The sequence below is a fragment of the Trachurus japonicus genome, chromosome 21 (assembly GCF_045865225.1).
Source record: "Trachurus japonicus isolate A0001 chromosome 21, Traja_1.0".
Lineage (NCBI taxonomy): Eukaryota > Metazoa > Chordata > Actinopteri > Carangiformes > Carangidae > Trachurus > Trachurus japonicus.
Genome location: NC_140927.1, coordinates 25,491,411 through 25,503,513, shown reverse-complemented (window position 1 = coordinate 25,503,513; position 12,103 = coordinate 25,491,411). Strand labels below are relative to the sequence as shown.

General features: G+C 42.1%; 1 protein-coding gene across 50 annotated transcripts in view; it reads right to left on the bottom strand.

Moving 5' to 3' along the window:
- Nucleotides 1-12,103, bottom strand: part of neb (nebulin) — a 61,580-nt gene that overhangs the window by 41,902 nt on the left and 7,575 nt on the right. For all 50 annotated transcript variants that reach the window (XM_085764813.1, XM_085764825.1, XM_085764835.1 and 47 more), the window contains exons 10-46: nucleotides 11,917-12,021; nucleotides 11,255-11,359; nucleotides 11,050-11,157; nucleotides 10,482-10,598; nucleotides 10,064-10,165; nucleotides 9,845-9,952; nucleotides 9,639-9,743; nucleotides 9,442-9,540; nucleotides 8,190-8,294; nucleotides 7,997-8,104; nucleotides 7,758-7,871; nucleotides 7,395-7,592; nucleotides 7,189-7,296; nucleotides 6,996-7,094; nucleotides 6,790-6,894; nucleotides 6,476-6,583; nucleotides 6,051-6,362; nucleotides 5,699-5,905; nucleotides 5,487-5,591; nucleotides 5,278-5,385; nucleotides 4,871-5,182; nucleotides 4,525-4,731; nucleotides 4,321-4,425; nucleotides 4,087-4,194; nucleotides 3,658-3,969; nucleotides 3,305-3,511; nucleotides 3,098-3,202; nucleotides 2,904-3,011; nucleotides 2,475-2,786; nucleotides 2,101-2,307; nucleotides 1,898-2,002; nucleotides 1,704-1,811; nucleotides 1,287-1,598; nucleotides 955-1,161; nucleotides 745-849; nucleotides 466-573; nucleotides 34-345 (exon numbers count right to left, since the gene is read on the bottom strand). In XM_085764813.1, coding sequence (XP_085620939.1) covers nucleotides 34-345; nucleotides 466-573; nucleotides 745-849; nucleotides 955-1,161; nucleotides 1,287-1,598; nucleotides 1,704-1,811; nucleotides 1,898-2,002; nucleotides 2,101-2,307; nucleotides 2,475-2,786; nucleotides 2,904-3,011; nucleotides 3,098-3,202; nucleotides 3,305-3,511; nucleotides 3,658-3,969; nucleotides 4,087-4,194; nucleotides 4,321-4,425; nucleotides 4,525-4,731; nucleotides 4,871-5,182; nucleotides 5,278-5,385; nucleotides 5,487-5,591; nucleotides 5,699-5,905; nucleotides 6,051-6,362; nucleotides 6,476-6,583; nucleotides 6,790-6,894; nucleotides 6,996-7,094; nucleotides 7,189-7,296; nucleotides 7,395-7,592; nucleotides 7,758-7,871; nucleotides 7,997-8,104; nucleotides 8,190-8,294; nucleotides 9,442-9,540; nucleotides 9,639-9,743; nucleotides 9,845-9,952; nucleotides 10,064-10,165; nucleotides 10,482-10,598; nucleotides 11,050-11,157; nucleotides 11,255-11,359; nucleotides 11,917-12,021 — 5,766 coding nt within the window. The remainder of the gene's footprint in view (nucleotides 1-33; nucleotides 346-465; nucleotides 574-744; nucleotides 850-954; nucleotides 1,162-1,286; nucleotides 1,599-1,703; nucleotides 1,812-1,897; nucleotides 2,003-2,100; nucleotides 2,308-2,474; nucleotides 2,787-2,903; nucleotides 3,012-3,097; nucleotides 3,203-3,304; nucleotides 3,512-3,657; nucleotides 3,970-4,086; nucleotides 4,195-4,320; nucleotides 4,426-4,524; nucleotides 4,732-4,870; nucleotides 5,183-5,277; nucleotides 5,386-5,486; nucleotides 5,592-5,698; nucleotides 5,906-6,050; nucleotides 6,363-6,475; nucleotides 6,584-6,789; nucleotides 6,895-6,995; nucleotides 7,095-7,188; nucleotides 7,297-7,394; nucleotides 7,593-7,757; nucleotides 7,872-7,996; nucleotides 8,105-8,189; nucleotides 8,295-9,441; nucleotides 9,541-9,638; nucleotides 9,744-9,844; nucleotides 9,953-10,063; nucleotides 10,166-10,481; nucleotides 10,599-11,049; nucleotides 11,158-11,254; nucleotides 11,360-11,916; nucleotides 12,022-12,103) is intronic.

The window sequence follows — 12,103 nt, the reverse complement described above, 5'->3', positions numbered from 1 at the left end:
ATAATAATAATAATAACAAGGATCTATACTCACATCACTCTGCAGGTTGTAGGCATGTCTGGCCAGGACGACATCGTTGGAGTCGGGCAGACAGGTCCAGTTGTGCAGACGGGTGATGTAGTTGGCGTGGTTGACCTGGATCTGGTTCTTCTTGGCCAGTTCAAAGGAGATCATGTCCACAGGCAGGTGGAACTTGGTCTTGGACTTGTTGAAGTCCTTCTTGTACAGAGCATCACTGGCGATCTTGGCTGAGTTCAGGGCCAGCATGAGCAGAGGGTCGTCCTGGATGCAGCGGGCACCGATGTGGTGACCCACCTGCTTGCGGTATCCTGTCTTGTACTTGTACTGGAAGAAACAAGTGAGAGAGATTTAATTTTAATCGACCAAATTTTGGCGAGGGGGAAAAGTTGTGAAATTACATGTACAGATGTTCGTACAGTATAGAAATATCACACAGACACTTACATCACTGGCAATAGCAGTGCAGGCCTTGGCAGCCTGGATTGCAATGGCATCAGCACGAACATGGTGGCCCTTCTTCTTGGCCAGCTCATTGTCCAGTCTGTACAGTTTCTGAATAGGAAAAGGAAAAGCATGTCCACTTTAAAACAAATATATGAACACAGTAACTTTTCTGTTTATAGCATCTGTCTCATCAATCCCAAAATTCATCCTGCAAGATTACTAAGTAAAAGTAATAATAAATAACCAAATTGTGAAGAAAATGAAGGATTTACACCGTACCTCACTGTATCTACTCTTGTTGTCTCTCGCCAAAACAATTTCCATTGCATCAGGCATGATGTGGATCGAAGTCTTGTCGTTCTCCCAGGCTTTAAAGTAGGCTTGCTAGAAGAACAAAATGCACTTGGTTCAGAAACATAAATAATAATAATTAAAAAAAAACAACAAAAAAACATTTCTGTTCATTTCATGTTCAGTCTGACAAAGTACCTTATCCATTATGTGGTTGTTGGCAGTGGCCAGAGTCAGATCCATGGAGTGCATGTCCTTGGTGAAGTTGAATTTGCTGGGATGTTGACGGTATCGTGGCTCGCTCAAGGCCTGGCCCGCTGCCTTTGCTAGCTCCACATCAACAGACCCGATAGGTACCCATCCTGTTCCCCTCACGTAGTTGTTATAATCACTCTTGTACTGGTTCTGAGGGGGAAGGGGGGATATTAACAATGAGATTGTTCCTTCACAATGTAGCACACTTAACTGTACATGAAGTAATAACAACATTAATGTAAGTAACTTTTTGATTTTGGTTTGTTTCTACATACATCACTGGCAATGATCTGCATGTGACGAGCCAGTTCCAGGTTCATGGCGTCAGGCAGCACGGTGTAGCGGGAGGTGACCTGCTTGTAACCAGCGTAGGTCTGGACAGCAGAGGCGTGCTTGGCGTGAGTCATGCTCATCATGTCCACTGGGGAGTGGTACTTCAGCTTGGCCTTGTGGTAGTCCTTCTTGTAGTTCTTATCACTCTGCAGCCTAGCCACCTGCATGTAGTGGACCAGCAGGGGGTCGTCCTGGATGCTGCGGAAGCCAACATGGTGGCCCTTGGCCTTCTCGTAAGCCAGCTTGTACTTGTACTGTGGGAGCAAAGGCATACATTCTTACTCATGGAGGACTGCACTGTTTTAAAATATTACTTACAGCAGCTATATGGTCAATATTCAGTCAATACAGTAACTTACATCACTGGCAATAGTGGTACCAGACTTGGCAGCCAAAATGGGGATGGCGTCAGCTTTGAGGTGGTGGCCCTTGTTGGCCATCTCCACCAAACCGGCTTTGTAAAGTTTCTGTGGAAAAACAAACAGATTCATATAAATTAAATGAAGTTACACAATTGAAAAATTAAGTTTTGTAATATAATTAAATGCCTCACATTGCTCATGTTGATGGCGTTAGCCTTGGCCAGCAGAATTTCAGGAGCATCTGGCATGATGTGGACTGTCAGCTTGTCCTTGTCCCAGGCTGAAGTGTAGGCTTGCTGTAGTTAAAACACAACAAAAAATTAATTAATTATGACGTCTGAGATAAATTTATTATTCAAATTGTGTGATCACTTTTTATTTTAACATGTTGCACCTTGTTCATGATCTTGTTGTTGGCAGTAGCCAGGGTCAGGTCCATGGAGTCCATCAGCTTGCTGTACTTGAAGTTGGATGGATGAGTGCGGTACTTGTGTTCACTCAGAATGTCACCACCAAGTTTAGCGGTCTCCACTCCGATTGAGCCCATAGGAACCCATCCCAGTCCTCTGACACAGTTGTTCCAATCAGACTTGTAATCACACTGAAACAATGAAAAAAAACATATTAGTTCTAAAGGTAAGATGAGTGAACTTTTTTTTTTCCTTAAACTGAAAATATAAATGCAGCATATGATGCATATTCTACATCTCAGTGATAGTTCTGGCCCAATAGACACAATTCCTTAATAAAACTTCCTCTGTCACTCACGTCACTTGCGATGGTGTTCATGTTGCGACACTGCTGCAGGTGCAAGTTGTCAGGCAGGAGGAAGTAGTTGTGAGGGATCTTTCTATAACCAGCGTAGGTCTGGACAGTAGAGGCGTGCTTAGCCTGGACGACGCTCATCATGTCCACTGGGGTGTGGTACTTCAGCTTGGCCTTGTGGTAGTCCTTCTTGTAGTTCTTGTCACTCTGCAGCTTAGCCACCTGCATGTAGTGGACCAGCAGGGGGTCGTCCTGGAGGCTGCGGAAGCCAACATGGTGGCCCTTGGCCTTCTCGTAAGCCAGCTTGTACTTGTACTGTGGCATACAAAGACATACATTGTCACTCCCATAGACTGGACTGGTTGATAATATGAACTGTAGCAGCTATATGTTCAATATTCATTCAATATAGGAGGATGTTTTACAACTTACATCACTGGCAATAGTGGTACCAGACTTGGCAGCCAAAATGGGGATGGCGTCACCTTTGAGGTGGTGGCCCTTGTTGGCCATCTCCACCAAACCGGCTTTGTAAAGTTTCTGTGGAAAAGCAAACAGATTCATTTAAATTAAATGAAGTTACACAATTTAAAAATTAAGTTTTGTAATATAATTAAATGCCTCACATTGCTCATGTTGATGGCGTTAGCCTTGGCCAGCAGAATCTCAGGAGCATCTGGCATGATGTGGACTGTCAGCTTGTCCTTGTCCCAGGCTGAAGTGTAGGCTTGCTGTAGATAAAACACATCAAAAAGGAATTCATTATGGCGTCTATAAGATTAATGTATAATTCAAATTTTGTGATCACTACTTTTTGTTTAAAAATGTTGCACCTTGTTCATGATCTTGTTGTTGGCAGTAGCCAGGGTCAGGTCCATGGAGTCCATCAGCTTGCTGTACTTGAAGTTGGATGGATGAGTGCGGTACTTGTGTTCACTCAGAATGTCACCACCAAGTTTAGCGGTCTCCACTCCGATTGAGCCCATAGGAACCCATCCCAGTCCTCTGACACAGTTGTTCCAATCAGACTTGTAATCACACTGAAACAATGAGACAACGTAAGATGGTGAGTGATGTTTTTTTTTACCTTTACCTTCTGTGCAAAGGTGTAAATGATGCACACGATGAATATTCAGTGTTGTTACAAAAGACACGATTCTCTAATGACAAAACCTCTGTCACTCACGTCACTTGCGATGGTGTTCATGTTGCGACACTGCTGCAGGTGCAAGTTGTCAGGCAGGAGGAAGTAGTTGTGAGGGATCTTTCTATAACCAGCGTAGGTCTGGACAGTAGAGGCGTGCTTAGCCTGGACGACGCTCATCATGTCCACTGGGGTGTGGTACTTCAGCTTGGCCTTGTGGTAGTCCTTCTTGTAGTTCTTGTCACTCTGCAGCTTAGCCACCTGCATGTAGTGGACCAGCAGGGGGTCGTCCTGGAGGCTGCGGAAGCCAACATGGTGGCCCTTGTCCTTCTCGTAAGCCTTTTTGTACTGGACCTGAAAGAAAAAGAAAAATGAATTTGTTATATGTCAAGATAATAAAACAATAACTGTTTAAGTTGTGTGGAAAAAAAGCATTAATCAGCATGTTTAATAGATTTCTGATTTACTTACATCGCTGGCAATATGTCTGCCGTGCTTGGCATGCAGGATAGAAATAGCATCAGGCTTCATGTCGTATCCCTTGGCGATATCTTCCAGCCACTTTTGTTTGTAGTGACTCTGTGGATAAACAGTTGATTGTTACAGACACAGATGTGGACAGTGGATTTATTTTTGTTTGCAATTTTGCTGACTAAACATTTTCTAATGTTGATTTTGATTTAATCTGGTGAGCGATGAACGTACCTCGCTAAGGGTCTGAGCATTGAATTTAGCCTGGAGGAACTCTGGGCAGTCAGCGGGCAGATTGTAGGTGTGCACGAACTTCTCACCAGATGCTTTGTATGCAGCCTAGAGGAGAGAAAAACAACAGTGGATTTTGTAAACATCCTTGTGAGAGAATCTGACATCCATTAACACATCAACATGTTATAATTAGAAGACTCATACGTGGTCCAGCGTCTTGGAGTTGGCCAGAGCTAAAGCCATGTTCATGGAGTCACTCTTGCTTGTGAATTTGAGGGTGCTGGGATGTTGGCGGTAGTTTGTCTCATCCAGTGCAGCTTTAGCAGCTTTGGCCAACTCAACATCAATAGAACCAATGGGCACCCACCCTGAACCTTTGACGCAAGCGTCATAATCAGATTTGTAGTGGTTCTGTGGGGATAGAAAGAAACAGTTTTTTAAACAGTCATCACAGTGCATATTGCTTTGCTATTGTGCATGTAGTCTATTCAGTTATATGAGCGACAAGTATATTGACGTTAAAACATAGGTGAAAAAAGGCAAAACATACATCACTCTGAATCTCCATCATGTTGCGACACAGCTGCAGGTGCATGTTGTCAGGCAGGAGGAAGTAGTTGTGAGGGATCTTTCTGTAACCAGCGTAGGTCTGGACAGCAGAGGCGTGCTTGGCGTGAGTCATGCTCATCATGTCCACTGGGGTGTGGTACTTCAGCTTGGCCTTGTGGTAGTCCTTCTTGTAGTTCTTGTCACTCTGCAGCTTAGCCACCTCCATGTAGTGGACCAGCAGGGGGTCGTCCTGGAGGCTGCGGAAGCCAACATGGTGGCCCTTGGCCTTCTCGTAAGCCAGCTTGTACCTGTACTGTATAGGTTAAAAAAAACAGGTTGTATTATAAATAACAGTACTACATACAGTAACATTTGAATAGTATTATTAATAGCTAATGCACAACTTACATTACTGGCAATGTCTCTGGAAGACTTGGCTGCAACAATGGAAATAGCATCTTCCTTCACATGATGTCCTTTGAGAATATCTTGACGATGAGCGTAGGTGTAGTAATTCTAAATAAAGAAATCATCAGTGTTATGTCACAGATATAGAATAAAATATATGTCTATATAGGTTGAAAGACTGTAAAATATTAGAGAAATCTCCAACTCACCTGGCTGATGTTGACAGCATTGTATCTGGCTTGCATCAGTTCAGGGACATCAGGAGGGAGATGGTAAGTGTGCACGAACTTCTCTCCACTGGCCTTGTACTCTTTCTGCAAAATCACATGGAAGACTCTAGTTTATGTCTATTCTGAGAAGGAAGCAACTTGACTAAGACAATGAAATTCACAATATCCATATTACTGTGTTTCCTACTCACCATATTCATGATCTTGGCATTGGCCTTGGCCAGCTCCATGTTCATGGAGTCAGTAACACTAGTGAATTTGATGGTGTCAGGGTGCTGGCGGTACTTTGTCTCATCCAGAGCTGCAGCTGCTGTCTTGGCTCTTTCCACGTCCAGGGAACCAATGGGAATCCACCCACTTCCCTTAACTGAGTTCTCATAATCTTGTTTATAGTTAAACTGTGAAGTAAAAGAGTAAAGGGGTTAGGGTTCCTTAAAGAAAAATGAATTTTACATCACTGGAATTGTAGTTAGTGCTGCAAGTAAATTCAAGACATCTCTCTTATAAAGCTTAATCTCTGATAAAACTTCCTCTGTCACTCACGTCACTTGCGTTGGTGTTCATGTTGCGACACAGCTGCAGGTGCAAGTTGTCAGGCAGGAGGAAGTAGTTGTGAGGGATCTTCTTGTAGCCAGCGTAGGTCTGGACAGCAGAGGCGTGCTTAGCATGAGCCAGACTCATCATGTCAACTGGGGAGTGGTACTTCAGCTTGGCCTTGTGGTAGTCCTTCTTGTAGTTCTTGTCACTCTGCAGCTTAGCCACCTGCATGTAGTGGACCAGCAGGGGGTCGTCCTGGAGGCTGCGGAAGCCAACATGGTGGCCCTTGTCCTTCTCATAAGCCTTTTTGTACTGGACCTAGAACACAGGGCATGTGGCATTTCTAATTATTGGTTCAAATCAATTAGTATTTTATAATGCAACAAGTTGTATTGATATAGGGCAGGTTTAAATCATGTCAGAAAACTTACATCACTAGCAGCATGTCTGGCAGCTTTGGCAGCTTTCACAGAGATGGCATCGGGCTGCAAGTCATAACCTTTAGCAATCAACTCCTGCCAGGCGAGCTTGTAGTTTTTCTGGAATGACAGATCACAAATATTATTATCAACAAGAAAGGATATGAATACAGTAAGTTTGGCATGGGAGCACAGTATGGTTTTACATATGACTACAAGTCTATGCATTTAACATCAGATTCAGGAGTGAAATTAAAAAGTGTGCCATTAAAATATTTATATTCTATGACTTAATGTGAACTCTTATTAGAATTAGGATGCATTACCTCGCTGACGTTGTAAGAATTGCACCTGGCCTGGAGGAACTCGGGGGCATCAGGAGGCAGAGAGTACTTCTGAAGAACCTCTTCGAGACCTCTCTTGTAGAACAGCTGCAATGAAAAGAAGACAGTAAGGGCAGAGGTCACTTGCACTGTAACAATACAAACTGTCTTATAATCAAGCAAATTTAACGCTAACACTGAGGACTCACATCACTCCTCTGAAGCTGGTTGACTTTGGCCTGCATCATGACGGGATGGTCGGCGATCGGTGTGAAGGGAACTGTGTCTGGGTGTTGTCTATATTTTCTCTATAAGAAACAGGTAAATCAACATCATCATGTGACACAATCTTCCAGCCATCAAAGATGCACTTTGAAAATGTCACGAGACTGACGCACACACCTCACTAAGGATCTCTCCTGCTTTCTTTGCCTTTTCCACTTCAATGGAGCCAAAGGGGACCCATGGTGTACCTTTGGTTAAGTTGTTGTAGTCCGACTTGTACTCGTTCTGTGTCGCAGAAAAACAAACCAGGAATAATAAATACAGGGTGTTAGAACAAAACTGTCAGCAATAAGACTTGTTGTTAAGTCTGTGTCTGTACTTACATCACTCTGGATGATGTTGGCTTTCTTGGCCAGGTCCAGCAGCACGCTGTCGTAGGGCAGGAAGAATTTGTTGCTGATGCTCCTATATCCAGCCATGCTGGCGATCGCCTGGGATTTCTTGGCGGTGGTGACTGACAACATATCCAGTGGGGTGTGGTACTTGGTCTTAATCTTTTCATAGTCCTTCTTATATTCACGCTGTGGAGATAATAGATAAATAAAGTGAAGGGTGACTCATCTGCCTGTACTACCGGCTTTATTATTAGATCTATTTATTTTTTTTCATATGAATGTGTAAATAAAGCACATTTTGAAACAAACAAAAAAAGAGTTATGTTCTTCAGAGGGAGGTTAATGACTTACACTACTCTGGATTTTGGCCACATGAACAGAGTGCATGATCTTGGGGTCGTCATTGATGCTGAGGGCTCCGACCATTTGTCCCTTGTTCTTTTCATACTCCTTTTTATATTTGACCTGCACCGAGGAAAAAAAAGGTTAAAATAATCAGATTAATGAAAAAATACTGAGCACAACAAGTAACTGAAACACACAAGTAATACTGAATCCAACAATGGCTAGTAGTATCGTAGCATACTTACATCACTGGCGATGTTTGTGTGGGCACGGGCAGCAAGGATCGAGATGGCGTCGCCCTTGACCTCAAACTTCTTGTCTTTGTCTTTCTCCCAATCGTACTTGTAACAGTTCTGTGAGGAGAAAATTGTGCCATTCAGGAAATTGATAATATATGCAAATTCAATTCATGTAATTAAAGAGTGTAGTATTACTTACATCACTGAGGTTGAAAGCGTTAACTCTGGACTGGATGAAGAAGGGATAGTCTGGGGGCAGAGTATTCTTGAACTTTATTTCCTCGTACTTGGCCTTGTAGTTCAACTGCAAAAAGGAGCAAAGTGATATAAGATTGAGTTTTATCTAAACATTATTGCATATTTCAAGTTAGTTGTTAAGATTGCTTTTTGATTTTCTGTCACTGGAGGGCAGTGGTGAACCAGCTGGGCTCTAACTGAGACTTCACTGTCCCCTTCCCTGCCTCCCCCAGCCCCTTCTCTGATCACAGGGTTTATTCTGGGCCAAATGAATGCTTGTTGCTATTTATACTACAGAGAGATGGTTCTCCAGTTTCCATGGTGCCCACAGAAAGACAGCTGGGCTACGTGGATGATTGGGCACATTTTGAGGTGATCTGCATATCCAGGAGAAATTTGATCCGGACCATTAGCTGATGATTGAAGCGATTCCAGTCAATAAATGGACAATATCAAAATGGATTATGTTCACTTACTAATGTATATGAACCAAAGACTTATCTATAGGAATTCAAATGATAGAATATTAATCATATTATCATTAATCCAATGCAAGTTTCTGAGATATGCCCAACTTATTATTTTTTTTTTAGTAGTTATAGTAGTAGTAATTTATTCATCCATTCAACAAAACATAAAACATATACACACATAAATCAGTTTTCCATGTTCAATATGGGCGAAAAGGCGTAGGCTGAGCAAAGCTTATTAAAGGGATAGTTCAACATTTTGGCAAATTGGCCCATTGCCATAATCCCTATAGTTTTAGGAGTAGGTTTGTTACCTTTAATTGTTGGTGCAAACTATTTTTAGAACAGCGGAGCAGAGCCGTGAGCTGCTCAGAGCTACGCTACAGAGGCTAATGGGATTTCTTGGTTTCCCTCATCAAACTAATCAAATACACAATCCAACAACTCCAAAACAATAACGAACGTACTCCTGAAACTATAGGGATTATGGCAATGGGCCAATTTGCCAAAATGTTAAACTATCCCTTTAATGCCTACCCTATTTACATATTTACAGGAAGGAAAGATTGCACAAACGAAACAAAATTGTGAGAAGATTACAAACCGAAAACGGTAAGTAATTTCACTACTAGTTGTACATGTTTTTAATTAATTATCAAGGCTACTCCATAAATTTACTCCGATAACGGATATGCATTTGCCTTTAGTGTTTGTCCTTGCTTTTGGTCCATGAGTGATACTTACGTCACTTAGCTGTTTGGCGTTGATGGCGGCTTGAACCTGAACTGGCGAATCCACCACTTGTGTAAATTTCACTTTGTCTGGATGTTGCCGGTAAACTTTCTGTAAACCATAACAGTAAAAATGATTACAGCATTGCTCATATTTAGGTTAGACATATGATTATACATTATTATTACTATTGCAAAAAGGCTACTCACGTCGTTACATTGTTGAAGTTTCTTCGAAACTTCATATTCAGGCGTGATTGTTTGGGGGTAGAAGCATCTCGTTTTGATGTCTTCATAGTCGGCTTTGTACGCTTGCTGCAAGATAATTGTGACGATAGATTCAACAAAGGATTTAATCAGTTCTTGCTGAAGGGATTATACTTTTCAGAAATGGAAATGAACATGTGGAGATTTACCTCGCTCTTCATTTCCTCGACTTTCTGGCAGTGAAGCATATAAACATCTTCATAGCTGCCAATGTAGTGGCCCTTCACCTCATTGTCATACTTTTCTTTGTAATGTGCCTAAAAAAAAGGGGAAATCAAAATGTGTAGAATTTTTATTGTAAATATAATATAATTTTATAATTGGTGTGTGAAAAAAAGGAAACCTTGCATCTCATAGAGTAGTCTTACATCAGAGAACTGTTTAAGTACTGAATCCATCTGAAACTTGGGCGTGTCACAGTAGTTGATGCTGGAACCCCTGGATTTCTCATAGTTGGCCTTATATACTTTCTGCAAAGGACATAAGAAACAAATAGTCAATAACTCAAATAAGAAAACACTCAACAATGCATCAACAGCTAAACTAATCAACACATTAAATCCTTTTTGGCATCACCTATCCCACTCATACAACAATTAATATTGAGGGGCTTTATGTGAGGACTTACAGTCACATTCATGGAGGAACTATCTATCAGACATGCAAACCAGTGATGACACATTGTTATATATACATTTGTTTCCTTAAAATATTATCTATCATTTAAATAAAAAAAAAACAGAACAGAAACAAATAATAACTCCTTTCTCCTTTCCAGACACCTACATCACTGAGGATGGTGCCAGCGTATCGGAGTTGCCTGAGGAGAGGATTCTCGGTAGCAGGAAGCGTGTTGTAGTCACACTGAGCCTTCGACTTCTCATATTCCTTCTTGTATTGGACCTAAAGAAACAAACAAACATGTGGAGACCGGTGTCAGTAAGAAGAGAGAACAAAGTGTAACCACACGGTTGATACACTGATAACGTTTCCCCAGAATTATGTAGGTTTGTATTGTGTGTGTGTGTGTGTGTGTGTGTGGGTGGACTGATTCTTCGCACAGTTTGATATGTTGTGATTGGAAACAGGTGAAACGACGCCACTGAATTCGTGCAGTGACTGTGAAGCAGACGTAGACCTCTCAATCACGCAGTGCATGTGTGGGCACGAAACAGAACGCGTCAGAGTGGATTCACTGCGTTGACTCACACTCCGCTCTGGGACTGGGGTCAACTCTCTGTCGTGTCTTCCACATGAGATAGTACACATAAAAATACTCCTGATACCTTAATGTGTATGTGTGTGTGTGTGTGTGTGTGTGTGTGTGTGTGTGTCTGTGTGTGTGTGAACTCACCTCACTAGCAGCAATGCGAGCCTTTTTGTTTGCGTCGTAAACCGGCGTGGTGGTTTGCATGAAATAAATTTGGTCTTTCGTATCCTCATGATGTTGCGTGTATTTTCTCTGTGAAGAAGACGAGACTCACAGTTAAGAAACAGTAAAATGACACTACAATAATACTATTTTGAAAAGTCCTGTTTCCTGTTTTTCCAGCTCTTACATTGCTGAGGTTGTCCATCGCCACCCTGGCAGTGGCCACGTCGAAGTAGGGCGTCTCACACCACTGACCCCTCACATTCTTATTGTAATCTTCCTTGTATTTAAGCTGTGGAGAACGAACAATAATCAACATTAGACAACTGATTTCAAAGAGCATTTTGCTGTAGAGTAATGTATGGAGGATATAAGGATAATAACAACACACTATATCTCTTCACATGTTTGATAAACCACTTTGGGAATGACTGGAATCCCTGTAATTCAGACCTATTGTTAGCCTCTCCCTCCCAGCTTAGCATGGTCAGTAATATCAGAGAGCAGGTGGCCAGTTGCCCCAAACAGTGACTTAGTGCCGGTTGGTGTCTGAGGTCACTGTTTCCATGTTAGCACACTGTGAAGAGGGCAGATTTGTGCCTCTAAAATGTCAGTTCAACTGATAATTATGTTCCTAATTGGCACAGTGATGAGGCGTTAATGTGAAACAGTGGATTCCTGCTAATTCCTGTTATTTACAACAGAGAATAGGGCTCTGAAAATGTATAAACACTTACCTTATACTTTAATTTTACATCTTACACTCAATATGGTTTTCAGGAAGCACTGCTTTGTTCAACTGTAGTAATTTGTTGACATAAAGAGCCAGTTTAAAGCGGTGTTGCTTACATCGCTGCGCTGCTTGTCCACTTTCCTGGCCAGCTCCACCTCAGGAGGATCGGCCAAGGAGGTGTACTTGGCCTTACGCTCATGGTGTCCCTTCTTGTAGATAATCTGTGGAGGTAGACGGCAGGAGGAGGGGGTGAAATTTACTGAGGTGGTTAATTCCTCAACATCAATAGCTGACCTCAGTGCA